General features: G+C 46.3%; 1 protein-coding gene across 2 annotated transcripts in view; it reads left to right on the top strand.

Annotated features, from left to right (window-relative positions):
• Positions 1–14,663, top strand: part of dram2b (DNA-damage regulated autophagy modulator 2b) — an 89,141-nt gene that overhangs the window by 45,032 nt on the left and 29,446 nt on the right. For both annotated transcript variants that reach the window (XM_048552850.2, XM_048552852.2), the window contains exon 4: positions 5,405–5,547. In XM_048552850.2, the coding sequence (XP_048408807.1) occupies positions 5,405–5,547 (143 nt within the window). The remainder of the gene's footprint in view (positions 1–5,404; positions 5,548–14,663) is intronic.

Genomic DNA, 14,663 nt, shown 5'->3' with positions numbered 1-14,663 from the left:
CTCAAGTTTTTAAGGCAGTTCACTGATGCTGATGTTCCCTCAAGGATAAGGTGTGATGACCCATGTGTGAAGAATGCGAATCAGAATCGCACAGTTTGTGGGCTTCAGATTTCATGGTGGTACCAGCATAATGGTTCACCCTTCTTCCTCACTGCTCTCTTCATTTTCTATTCATTTTGTGGGGTGAGGGTGTTGCTGGACAAGCTAGCATTTAATGCCCATCCCAGAGGGCAGTTAAGAGCCAACCATATTGCTGTGGGTCTGGAGACCAAATCAGATAAGGATGGCAATCCTTCGCTAAAAGATAGTGAACGAGATGGATTTTTCCAACAATTGACAATTGATCATCATTGGACCCATAATTTGAATTCCACCATCTGCCATGGCATGGTTTGAACCTGGGTCCTCAGAATATTATCTGGGTCTCTGGATTATGCTAATACCACTCGGCCATTGTTTCTCCTCTGGCCCACTCTTACTGCTTGCCACCGTGCACAGGCCCTCTTCACCAACGAGCAAACTCCATCACTGCCTCTTCAATGGCTGTGAGGAGTATCCCATCCTATGTGCCCTTTTCTGGGTGAACTGGGTCTCTTTGTCCTGCAGGAGGAAGTGCAGAGTTAGTGACAACTTTGGGGAACCAGAATTGTAGGTGAAGGGTCACAGAAGGGAGTCTTCATCACATTAAGGCCAGAATTGTTCACCACCTTCTTGGAACACTTTGATCCTACACCCGATCACTTGGCATGAGCGCTTTATCAGCTCTGTTCTTCCAAGTTTTTAAAAAGTATTTTAAAAGAGGGACAGGCATTTTTGGAAAATATGCAAGTGCGATGCAGGATTTGGTAACTCGAACACGAGCAAAATGCTGCAGATGCTGAAATAAGGACAGAACATGCTAGAAATACTCAACAGTTGTGAGAAAAACCAAGTTAATGTTTCAGGTCAAAAACAGAGTTGCTGGAAAAGCTCAGCAGGTCTGGCAGCATCTGTGGAGGAGAAAACAGTTAACGTTTTGTGTCTGGTGACCCTTCCTCAGAACTGATGGTGGCTGGGAAAATGTCAGTTTATATGGAGAAAATAGGGAGGTGGGTCGGGTAGGGAGTAAACGATAGGATAGAGCCCAAAGAGAGAGAAGGACAGTTGGACAGACAAAGGAGTTGCTAACAATCAGGCTGGGAGGGTGAATAGTCGTTAATGAGGACTGTTAGTGACTAACAACAGGGAGTGTGTAGTGGCAGTCTATGTGGTAACAAGGCCTGGTGTGTGGCGTGGGGGGCTGGGACATGTGAGAGTTTAGGTCCTAAAATTATTGGTCTCGATATTGAGTCTAGAGGGCATCCACAGTTCTTTTGGTTTTTAATGTTTCAGGTCGATGACCTGAACTGAGATCCAGCAATAAACAGAAGGGGTTAAAATAAGTGCATTAACCTATCATTTTCCAGCCCCTTTCAATTCTGAAGAAGAGTCTTGGTGAGTTACTACAGTGAATGTTGTATCTGGTGCACATGACTATGTGTCAATAATTAATGGAGTGAATGCTGAAGGTGATGGATGGGGTCCCAATCAAGCGGTTGCTTTGTCCTGGATGGTGTCAAGCTTCTTGATTGTTTCTGGAGCTGCACCCATCCTGGCAAATGGTGAGTATCCCATCACACTCCTAACTTGTGCCTTGTAGATGGTGGACAGGCTTTGGGGAGTCAGGAGGTGTGTTACTCGCTGAAGAATCTCCAGTCCCTGACCTAACCCTTGTAGCAGCAGGATTTACATGGAGTAGTCCAGTTCTGTTTGTAGTTAATGTTGAGTGTGGTGATGGTCAAACTGTCTCTGTTTTTGGACAACGAGAGCTCCCCTTCACCACATTGTCTCCTCCTGGTCCCCAAAGTTGAAGCATGAAGACCCAATGCTGCGACAGGTGGACATGTGAGAGCGCACTCTCCTGTCTTATCCATGTAACTGACCACTAGGGTGTACCGTTGACGCACCACTCAACTTCCCAAGACCCAAATGTTCTTAACTCTGCCTTTTAGGCCCTTCACCCATATTTCAGTCCCTGCCCGGCCTTCCCCATGACAGGCTCCCTGGTGATGCTTGACCCTTCGCTAACACATTGCAACCTTGACCACTGTCACCAGGAAATGGAAAGATCACCCTCCACCCAGATCAGGCACCTACACCTCTCACTTCCCATCCAGAAACTTCCAGCAGAAAGAGTGTGCAAAGGGCTGGAGTCTGAGAGGGAACAATTTATCAGGTGGAGTATAATGTGGGAAAATATGAAGTTCATTTCATTGTAAAGAAATGGAAAGCAGCGTAAATGAAGCAAGACCACAGAATGTTACAGTACAGTGGGATCTGGATGTCCTTGTATGAATCGTACAAATGTCAATGTGCAGATTCAGCTTACAAGGCAAATGGAATTTTACTTTTATTGGAAAAGGGTGAGGAATAAATGTAGATGTTGTTACAACTGATCAGATCATTGGTAAGACTGCACCCAGAGGAATACCAGCGTACTATACTCATTAACCCAGAGGACTATGTATGGTTCAGTTCTCTCTCCAATTTGGAGGGATAGGCTTTCATGGGAAACAGTTTAGTGAAGATTCACTCATGTTACCTGAGAAGCATGTGAGGAAAGGTGAGAAGGTTGGGCCTACACTTATTGGAATTTAGAGGAATGGGTTGATTGAAACCTTATTGAAACTACTAAGATTCTTAGGGGCATAAAACAAAGAACTGCAGCTGCCGGTAACCCTGAACGAAAACTGAAATTGATGGTGAAACTCAGCAGATCTGACAGCATCTGTGGAGACAAAGCAGAATTAACATTTTAGAGTCTAGTGATCCTGAAGGAGGTTCTGGTGAAGGGTCACTGGACTCTAAAACATTAGCTCTGCTTTCTCACCACAGATGCTGCCAGACCTACTGAGTTTCTTCAGGTAGGTTTTGAGGGGGACTTGACAGGATGTTTGCCCTTGTGGGGAGAAGAGAATCTAAAACTAGCCGGTATGGTATCAAAACAAGTGTTAAGACAGAAATGATCAGGATTGTTAGCCTTTGAAATTCTCTGTTCAGCGAGGCTGGGTAATCAAATACATTCACTAAGCTAAGTTTGACAAACTTTTGCAGGGAAGTGGAGTTAATGCCACAGTTACACAGCTGTCTCTTACTGAATAAGGGCTGAATGACCTCCTTCTGCACCTATTACATTTGAGGGTTTGATGAAAATGAGCGTAGGCAGGAAATGGGCGGTTTTGTGCTGGTGTGAGTATGAGGGATGACTTTTTTCAATCACCAGGTTTGTTTAACAAACAGATGAACGCAGAACCGGAAATAGGCCACTTTGCCCTTTTTGAGCCTGCTCCCTGCAGTTTTATTGAGTCTGACAGCTTGGCAACGGACCCTTCTGCCCAACCAGTCCGTGCTGAACACATCCCCAAACTGAACCAGTCCCACCTGCCTGCTCCTGGCCCATATCCCTCCAAGCCATTCCTACTCAGTACTTATCCAAATGTCTTTTAAACAATATAACTGTACCTGCATTCATCACTTCCTCAGGAAGTTCATTCTACACATGAACCACTGCCTGTGTTAGGCTGAGCCCCTCATGTCCTAAAAATATGCCCCTAGTTTTGAACTCCCCCCACAGTAGGGAAGAGACATCTACCATTAACCCTATCTATTCTTCTTGTGGTTCAAATTCCTATGCTCCAGTGAGAAAATCCCAGCCTATCCATCCTTCCTTTATAACTCAAACCTTCCAGACCTGGCAACATCCTGGCAAATCTCTTCTGAACCCTCTCTAGCTTAATAATATCCTTCCTATAACAGGGTGACCAGAACAGACCAGTACTTGAGAAGAAGCCTCACCAATGCCTTGTACAACCTTAACATGACAACCCAACTTCTATACTCAAAGGTTTGAGCAGTGAAGGTGCTAAATGCCTTTTCAACCACTGCCTTAGGGCGGCACGGTGGCTCAGTGGTTAGCACTGCAGGCTCACAGTGCCAGGGACCCGGGTTCGATTCCAGCCTCAGGCGACTGTCTGTGTGGAGTTTGCACATTCTCCCCGTGTCTGCACGGGTTTCCTCCCGGGTGCTCCGGTTTCCTCCCACAGTCCAAAGATGTGCGGGCTAGGTGGATTGGCCATGCTAAATTGCCAGTAATGTTTGGGGTGTGTGGGTTATTAGGGGGATGGGTCTGGGTGGGATGCTTTGAGGGGCGTTGTGGGGCTGAAGGGCCTGTTTCCACACTGAAGAGACTCATCTCATCTTGTCTCTCTCTCGCGTCTCTCTCTCTCTCTCTCGCGTCTCTCTCTCTCTCTCTCGCGTGTCTCGCTCCTCTCGCGTCTCGCTCCTCTCGCGTCTCGCTCTCTCTCTCGTCTCGCTCTCTCTCTCGTCTCGCGCTCTCTCTCTCGTCTCGCGCTCTCTCTCTCGTCTCGCGCTCTCTCTCTCGTCTCGCGCTCTCTCTCTCGTCTCGCGCTCTCTCTCTCGTCTCGCGCTCTCTCTCTCGTCTCGCGCTCTCTCTCTCGTCTCGCGCTCTCTCTCTCGTCTCGCGCTCTCTCTCTCGTCTCGCGCTCTCTCTCTCGTCTCGCGCTCTCTCTCTCGTCTCGCGCTCTCTCTCTCTCTCGCGTCCCGTCCGATCTCCCTGTCTAGAAGTGATGCAAGCTTTGAAGAATTATGTGCCTGAACCCCTAGGCCCATCATTCAATAAGATCATAGCCGATCTGATTTTAACCTCAGTTCTACATCCCATTACATACCCTTGTTCATCAACAATTTACCTACCTCTGCCTTAAAAATAAAAGTAAAGGTTTGCATCAACGGCCTTTTGGAGAAGGGAATTCCAAAGAATTGTAACACGCTGAGAGAGAAAAAAAAAGTTTCCTCATTCCTACCTATTAAAGTACCAATAATGGGATTTAAATTAATTTTTTTTAAGATTAGATTAGATTCCCTACAGTGTGGAAACGGGCCCTTCGGCCCAACAAGTCCACACCGCCCCTTTGGAGCATAGACCCAGATCCATCCCCCTATAACCCACACACCCCTGAACACTACGGGCAATTTAGCACGGCCAATCCACCTAGCCTGCACATCTTTGGACTGTGGGAGTAAACCGGAGCACCCGGAGGAAACCCACGCAGACACGGGGAGAATGTGCAAACTTCGCACAGACGTCGCCCGAGGCTGGAATTGAACCCGGGTCCCTGGCGCTGTGAGGCTGCAGTGCTAACCATTGTGCCACCGTGCCACCCACGTGTTCTGTGGCTTAGTTTTGTATGATTTAGTCCACAGCCTAACCACTGTACTTGATTGCACCTCACCACTTAAATTGAAGTCAAAGAACTTGAACCTTGCAGTTTGACCTCTGATGCTTCTTGTTCCCTTCCTTTTGCAGGTTTGGTGACAATGTATGTGCGATACAAACAGGTAGAGGCTCTAACCCAGGAAGAGGAAAGCATCATCATCAGACTGAATAGGATAGGCCTGTTCCTGGGTCTTGCTAGCTGCCTGGGGCTCTGTATCGTAGCAAACTTCCAGGTAAAGGTTCATCTGTGTGGTGTTTCTGAGCAGCGTGATGACTGAGTGGGAGGAGGAATGGCATGATAGGTAAAAACTGAGGATGTTAAAGTTAACCAAACTGAGAGGGCTGAAAGAACCTCCAGGGATTTCTCCCACAAATGGGATAAACTCCACAATCTTAGCTTTCTACACTGCCTCCATCAAACGCTCCCAGAACAGGGGTGGCATGATGTTAGGTACAGCGTAAAGCTTTCTCTACTCATTTAAACAGCATGTGAAGGGTGTTCTACTAATTTAAACAGAAAGTCAAGGTACCCCTACCCGAAAGTAATGCTCATACTATTCTTTTACCCTGAAAGTAAAGCTTCATCTACTTTTCTAAGCTGAAAGTAAAGCTCACTCAAGATTGTCGGCAAACACTCCCCGGACAAGTACCACGCAGCATTAGATACAGAGTAAAGCTGCCTCTACTCTTAAACTGAAAGTAAAGCTTTCCCTACACAGTCACCATCAAACACGCCCAGGACAGGGACAGCATGTGTTTCAGACTTGCTGCGTCGGGGGACTAGTGGTTCCTGTCAATGACCAACATATCTATGGCGTTGATACATTGATGATGGCCCAGTTGCTGTGATATTGCCGTGGCATCGGGCACATTCTCTTCACTCTTCCACAGCCTTTAACCTTTCGCTAACTGCTTTTAATTGGCAGCCATTCATCTATTGGTATAAATAGGTAAATTCGCATCTGTAGGACTGTCTTTTCATTAGGAATCCCCAAGGATTGTTTCCTGAGATTTTGGTTTAATGTTGCTTAAATCTTTCTACTGGTTACACTGACTGTACATTGACTGTTCATCTTTCAGCCTCGGTAGAGTTTGTTCTGTTCTGTCTGGTCTAAGCACTTTGTTGTGTGAGGTGCTTTGAGGCAGATGGAGGTTCTGAAAGCTTGTAAATGCAATTTCTTTTTCCAACGAAGCTTTGAGACAGAGGAGTGAACTCTTCACCTGATAATGTAAGTCACAGGACAGGAAGCAGTCAGCTGGGGGACTGGATGGTCATCACCTGGTTCCACAAACCGTTGAACCTGGGTACTAATTTGCCTTGTGCTACAACTCTCGGTCATTATTGCTGTTGGCCCACAGTGTAGAACAGAACTGCAGTCTGCCAGTGTGGTCCTCTTGAGGAAGCTGGTTCCTTCAGCTCGTTCATGAGAATGAGAACTCCTGTGCTCTGCAAGTTCAGAGAAGCTAACAGCTTATGTGAAACTCTTACAGTATCGCAAGGCAATGTAAGATATTGACTAAATAGGCCTTTTTAAAAACCAAAAAAACTGCAGATGCTGGAAGTCAGAAATAAAAACAAAAATTGCTGGAAAAGCTCAGCAGGTCTGGCAGCATCTGTGAAGAGAAACCAGAATTAACGTTTCAGGTCCAGTGACCTTTCCTCCAGAACTGGCCTAGGCTTCTCTGCTCTAATGAAAACAATCTGAGCTTGTTTAGTCTCTACATATGGCTCAATTTCTCCAGCCCAGGCAACACCCTGGTGAACCTCCCCTGTACCCCCTCGCGTGCTATCACATCCTTCCTGTAGTGAGGTGATCTGAACTGCTCACAATACTCCAGCTGTGGGCTGACCAACGTTCTGTACAACTCCAACATTTCCTTATTAAAAACCAAAAGAACTGCAGATGCTATAAATCAGGAACAAAAACAAAGTTGCCGGAAAAGCTCAGCAGGTTAGATTAGATTCCTTACAGTGTGGAAACAGCCTCTTCGGCCCAACAAGTCCACACCGCTCCTTGGAGCATCCCACCCAGACCCATCCCCTTATAACCCACACACCTGAACACTACGGGCAACTTAGCATGGCCAATCCATCTAGCACCTGCACATCTTTGGACTGTGGGAGGGAACCGGAGCACCTGGAGAAAACCCACGCAGACACGGGGAGAATGTGCAAACTCCACAGTTGCCCGAGGCTGGAATCGAACCTGGGTCCCTGGCACTGTGAGGCTGCAGTGCTAACCACTGACCCATCGCGCTGCCCTGTGTTTCGGGTCCAGTGACTTTCTGAGGAAGGGCCACTGGACCCGCAACGTTAACTCAGTTTGTTTTCTCCTTCACAGATGCTGCCAGAACTGCTGAGCTTTTCCAGCAACTTCGTTTTTGTTCCAACATTACCTTCTTGCTCTTATACTGTGACTGATGAATGAGAGTGTCACACTTGCCTTCTCAACTATCCTATTCATATGCTGTGCTGAATTTGGGGAGCCGTGAATAATTACCCCAAGCCCATCTGTTCCTCTGGGCTACCCAGTGTCCTGACACACACTAAATATTCCCCGATCTTGTTTCTTTTTCTAAAGTGCATCACCTCAAACTTGTCAAAGTCAAATACCATCTGCCACTGATCTACCCATCAGGCCATCCCATCGACATCCCCCTGTAACCTACATCCGTCCTCACTGTTAACCACTTTACCAATCCTGAAGTCAAGTGCAAATTTGCCGAAGAACCACCACACCACCCCCCCCCCCCCCGCCCCCTGACCCCCAGCCCCGACATTTTCATGTCTATCATTCATGTATATAACAAACAAGAAGGGCCCTGTACTGATCCTAATGGAACACTGTTAGACACTGTTCTCTCAAACGGCTTTCTACCTCTATCCTTTGGTGTCCTATTTCTAAGCCACTTCTGATCCGTTTCCCTTGATTCCGTATGCTTTAACCTTCTCAATTGGTCTGCCTTGCGGGTCAGAGCTGGAAGGGCTTGCGAGTCGGAATGGAGGGAAGAGGGTGGATAGCTCACTTGCTGAGGGCAGTGCTGGGAGGCCAAGGGAGAGTCGAGTCGAGGCTGAAGCCTTGCGTCTCTTCTCAAAGCCCAGGGAAACGCTCCTCCTCCCTTTGGTGCAACGCGGAGTCTCTTTATGTCCATTCTCAGAGCTGTCACTGCAATCAGAATGAATTTCAATCTCGTGTGCCAATTGGTTGGCATCTTTCTGGTGCGCGTGTGTGTGCGGGTTGGGGGGTGGTATGAATTTGACCAAGTTGAGGGTGGAGTTGGGAGGATACAAGAATGCAGCCAAACTCCTCCTCCCCTCCACCGGCCCCCACGCAGACACAGTCTCATTTCTAAGTTGCAAGGCAAGCTGATGTGAATGTGGGACCACGAGGTCGAGAATTGAGAGGATGGTTTGGGTGTCTGACCTGCAATATCCTTCCTGATCAGCAGGGGAGAGTGTGGGAACGCTTATAAACTTTCAGTCCCTGCACTGATCAGACACTGTCCATGTATGTGGTGAACCATTTAATGAACATCCTGGCAGCAAGTGATACAGGCGATCTACCTTCACACTTCACACAGATGAAGGGTCTAGGCCCGAAACGTCAGCTTTTGTGCTCCTGAGATGCTGCTTGGCCTGCTGTGTTCATCCAGCCTCACATTTCATTATCTTCACACTCTGTCTGATTTAAATACCCCTCCAGGATCAAACTTGCCAGAGGGAGGGCATTGACTTCTATCCACAGTAGAGTTTCAGGTTGAGGAGACCTGGGTAAAGAGGTTCTTTCTCAAAGCCTGATTGGGTTGATTTGTGACTATTATATAACTGCACTCCCTCACAAAGGGAAACATCTCGACATCTACCCTAGCAAATCCCTTCATTGTTTTAAAGACCTGTGTTTGATCACCCATTACTCTTCCCCAGAAAAGGGCCCAAACTTTCATGGTAGATATTTATTCTTTCCATTTTCATTTCATCTTTTTCTAACTTCTTGTATGTTCTCCAGTTCCTGTTTATTCACTTTTTATCAAGAAGCATTTGGAATATTAAAATATTGTGATTTGCCTTTGGCATCTCTTCACATCCTGACAAATTTCAGAGATGTTTTCACTTGAGAATGGGAGAGAGGTAGCTTGTAGCTTTGTGTGTGTGTATAATGCTGTGGGCCGCTGTGTGTGTTTGTGGGCCCTAAACCTTGGGAGGTAAGGATTTGGAGGAGCCTAATGGAGTGGTGAGGGGGTCCTTTTGTAAGGTACTCCGAGGCATTGGGAGGGAAGTTGCCAATGGGAACCACCCTTAGCTCTCAGTGCTCCTCTTATCCTCCCTCTGCCCTTCTGCTGTCACTCACCCATGTCTGTGCTCATGATCTGCATCGGCCCCTGTGCAGTGGGCAGGCCCCTGTCCATTAGCTCAGAATCACAGCGTTGCTACCATACAGGAGGCATTTTGGCCTATTATGCTTGCATGCCTGTCCCAGTGAGCAGATCACTCAGTGCCATTTCTCTGTCTTCTCTTTGTTAACCTGCACTCTTCTCACTTTCAAGTAGCCATCAAACTCCTTTTTGAATGCTTCAATTGAGCCTGCCTCCTCCACACACTCTCAGGCAATACATTCCTGACACTACCGCACTTGTATGGAAAAGTTATTTTCTCATACCACTTTTGCTTTGTTTCCCAGTTACTTTAGTCCTGTGGCCTGTTGTCTTTGATCCTTCCACCAAGGGAACAGTTCTTTTCCATCTACAGTGCTCCAAACCACCCCACCCCCACCATGACTTTGAACGCCTTGATCAGACTTCCTCTTGGCAAACAGTTCCCATCGATCCTCATTGCTGAAGTTCCGCATCCCTGGAATTATTCTTGTAAATCTTTTCTGCACTTTCTCTGATGTCTCCTGCAAGTTCAGTGTAATCTCCTTGTTTTACTGCAAGCCTGTTTTGATAGAAGGGGTTTAGGGAAAATGTTCCCCTCCCATAGGGTTTGGAATGCACTGCCTGGGGGGTGTCGTTGAAATTCCCCAACCTTTTTAAAAAGTACTTGGATAAGCACTTGAAATGTCATAACATTCAAAGCTTCTTGAGGTAAGTAGGGCTTGTTTAGGTAGGAGTGTGTTTTTGGCGATTACAGACAGCCTGACAGCCTCTTTAGTACTGTATGAACAATAAAGCCTAGGATATTATATGAGATAACAAGGTGCAGAGCTGGATGAACACAGCATTATGCTCTACACCTTGTTATCTCAGATTCTCCAGCATCCTACTATCTCTAGGATATTATATGCTTTAGTAATTGCTTTCTCAATCTATCTTGCCACCTTTAATGACCCGTGTACATACAAGCCCATTTTGATCTGCTGTTCCCCTCGTTTTGAAGGAGTGCCCATTGCATCACACAACTTTCCATATTCTTCTTACCAAAATGAATCACGTTTCTCCATACTGAACTTCATCTGCCATTGTCAATCCATTCCATGAACCTATGTCCTTTTGAAGTTCTGCACTAACCTACTCCCTGTTCGCAGCGTTAACAAATTTTGTATCGTCTGCAACTTCCGCAATTATGCCCTGTACACCGAGGTGTCTCGGGAAAGCTGGGAGCCCTGCCACCAACCCCTGTGGATCTGCACTCTACGCCTTTCTCCAGCCGGGAAAATATCCACAAACCGTTACCGCATTGGCTGAGCGCCAGGGCTATCTCCCTACCTAGGTGCTGCCACGTCTGCTGAACATTTCCAACACTGTTTTAATATCGGATTTCCACCGTCTTGCGGGATTTTGGTTTGCCGTTGTGCAGCAAGCGATCGGGCTGCAGTTGCTGGCGAATCAGATTTCGGAGCTGGCGAGCATCCACAATGCTGAGCAAGTCGTGGGGAGCAGGTCCAGTGAGATGGTCACACCACAGCTGCGGATTGAACAGGCCGAAAGGGTGGCCTTCAGGGAGAGTAGCGGAAGGCAGATACTGCAGGAGTCCCCTGTGGCTCTGCCCATTTCTAACCGATATTCCATGCGGGACACTGTTGTGCGAATTGAATGCGCAGAGGAAAGCAGTGTGATACAACTTCATGTCACTGTGGGTGGGTCTGCTGCACAAGAGGGGAGGGAGACGGACAGCAGGCTGTAGTGGTAGGACATTCGATTGTAAGGGGAACAGGCTGATGTTTCTGTAGCTGTAAGAGAACCTCCAGCATGGTACGTACCTCCCTAGTGCTAGAGTCATGGATGTCACTGAACGGTTGCAGGACAACCTGAAGGGAGAGGGCAAACAGACAAAGATTGTTATTGACACCAAAATGTACCATGTAGGTAGAGCATTTACGGAACTAGGAAGTAGGTTAAAGGACAGAACCCAAAGGGTAATAATCTCTGGATTACTTCGGCTATCATGTGTGAGAGTGAGTATCGTTAAAGGAGGTTAGCCCAGATAAAAGTGCTCCTGAGGAGGCACCTTGGGAGGGGGAGCTTTAAATTTCTGGAATACCGGGACTGTTTTTGCAGACTGTGTGGGACCTGTACAAGGTGGATGGGTTCCAACCGAGCCAGCATTGTTGTGGGGTGGTTTGCTAGTGCTTTTAGGGAGGGATTAAACTCACTTGGTGGGGAGTGGGATGCAGACAGAATGTTCTGCAAGGAGAGATAACGACAGTGAGTGAGTCAGGAAGGCATCGACATTCTAGGCCAGATCAGACCCAGGGAATTTGCCGAGGTTGGATGGAATGTATTTTAATGCAAGGAGTCTGATAAACAAGGCAGATGAGTTAGGAGGACAAATTGGGGTGTGATGCTATTGCGATTATGGTTAGGAGGGAGATGGCTTTGGCAGCTCGGTATTCCCAGATTCATGGTCTTCAGACGAGACAGGGAAGGAAATAAAACAGCAGGCATCATAAACTTGATCAGGGAATCTCTTACAGTATATTAAAATGTGAGGCTGGATGAACACAGCAGGCCAAGCAGCATCTCAGGAGCACAAAAGCTGACGTTTCGGGCCTAGACCCTTCATCAGAAGGCTTCTCTGATGAAGGGTCTAGGCCCGAAACGTCAGCTTTTGTGCTCCTGAGATACTGCTTGGCCTGCTGTGTTCATCCAGCCTCACATTTTATTATCTTGGAATTCTCCAGCATCTGCAGTTCCCATTATCTCTGAATCTCTTACAGTAGTTAGGAGGGATGGCATCTTGGAAGGATCATCAAATGAAACAACATGGATTGAACATAAAAAACAGGAAGGAGTAATCACATGGCTGGGAGTGTGCTGCAGGCCCCCTGATGGAAAGAGAAGGGCAGATGTGTCGGCAAATGTAGAAGTAATAAGGTAGTGAGGGTAGGGGATTTCAACTTCCCCAACATTAACTGGGGCAGTTGTAGTGTGAAAGGTTTAGAGGGAGAAGAATTCTTAAAATGCATCCAGGACAGCCTTTTAAGTCAATGCATGGAAAGCCCTACAAAAGAGGGGTGATCCTGAACTTAATTGGATGTAACAGGGTTAGGTAGGTGGCTGAAGTTTCAGCATTTTGCATCACCGTCTGTCCCCCCATCTTCTCTCCGCCACCCCCTCTCTCTGTCTGTTGCTGTTTCCCTGTGTGTCTCTCCCTAATCTCATGGTGAAACATCTATTTGCTTTCTCTGACAGGATCCCTTCCACAAGCCAACTCCCTTCCTGTTTCAGTAAAAACACCTCACAATTATTTTCAAGAATTTGAAAGATGCCAAAAGCAGGCACAAACCTGCTGGCTTCCAAACGTTGTACAATGTACAATACATAACCAGCGGACCCAGACCATCTTCATGTTTGATGTGCCCAAACCTGTTCTTTGTATTCTGCCATAAAAGGTTTAGTGTTTGCTGTTTCAAGCAGAAAGTGATACGCAATTTGGAATCTTAAGAGGTTACATTTATGTGGCCTATCTTTTGACCAAAGAATAGATGCACTTTATTATTTCCTTCAAAGGAGGAAGGAGAATTTCTGTAGAATCTTTCATGACCTCAGAATACCCCAAAGTATCTATAGCCCAAGATATAATTTTGGAATGTAGTCACTGTTTGGAATTTTGGAATGTAGTCACTGTTTGTAAAGTGACAGATATCGTTTGATACATTTTAAGCTGCAGTTTGGGCAGTGAGATTGTGTGGCCCAGATAACTTGCTGTGGCTGTTAGTTGAGAGATCAAATTTGGCTCAAGGAAATAGATTTTAAGCTGATTGGTACAAAAACCACAGGCGACTTCTTTACTACACAGGAGTAGTTTGGATTTGGAATGTGCTGCCTGAAAGACCTGTGGGTGCAGATACAATAACAGCATTCAGAGGGATATAGGGTCTATGTATGAAGATGAAGTGATTGCAGGATTACGTTGGGAGAATGGGATTGACTGGATTGTTCTTTGAAAGAGCTAGCCCAGACATAATGCCTGAATAGCCTCTTGTCCTGTACTCTTCTAATTGATGAATGCCATGTGAGCTGATTTCTCCATGAGGAGGTCAGGGGTTGTTGGGGGACGAGGATCACGGTGGTTAGAGGGTGAGGGTCAAATGGTGCTGGCTTTTTCAGGACTTGACCCTCAAGCCACTATCAGAAGAGTTGAGCACTGTGGAGTGGGAAGAGAGTTAAGCAACTTTGTAGCGTCCAGTGTTATGACCCACTTGGGAAATGTTCATCAATAATTGAGCACCAATTGTTCCACAAAATCTATAACTACTCAATTAAACCGCCAAATTAATCAATTTGTTCAACGGACTGTTCAGGACAAAAGCAATTTTACACCACATTTCATGGAAAAATAGGAAAATAACTATATTTATTGGAAAAAGCACAGATTTCTGCAATTTGTTAAAGAATAAAAGTTTACAAATCTACTACGAAGCTGCTTAAATTAATGCCTGTAAAACCCCAAATTCATGAATAAAACATATACAGGCTCATTCACGAATAAAACATATACAGGCTCATTCACGAATAAAACAGACCAAAGACAAATGGTTTACATAAGAACTATAAGCGGCAATAGGCAGTCCCGGCCCCTCAAGCCTGCTCCACATTTAATACGATCAGAGCTGAATGTATCTCATCCTTAACTCCACTTTCCCACCTGTTCTCCATAACCCTGCAACCCATTGCTACAGGAAAATCTGGCTTACTCTTTAAATTTACTCGGAATACAGTGGACGCTGGGATATTGATATTGTGGATTGCACTGATTCATGAGAGAAATATTTTTTTCCTCATCCTCTGCTACCCCTTACCCTAAAACAATGACCTCTCATTCTAGATTGCTCCACATGAGGAAACATCGTCTCTACATCTGCTATGTCAACCTACTTTAGCATCTTATATACCTCTTTTAGACCACCTC

This window comes from Stegostoma tigrinum, chromosome 21, assembly GCF_030684315.1.
Source record: "Stegostoma tigrinum isolate sSteTig4 chromosome 21, sSteTig4.hap1, whole genome shotgun sequence".
NCBI classification, from domain to species: Eukaryota; Metazoa; Chordata; class Chondrichthyes; order Orectolobiformes; family Stegostomatidae; genus Stegostoma; species Stegostoma tigrinum.
This window is presented reverse-complemented; position numbering and strand designations above follow the sequence as displayed.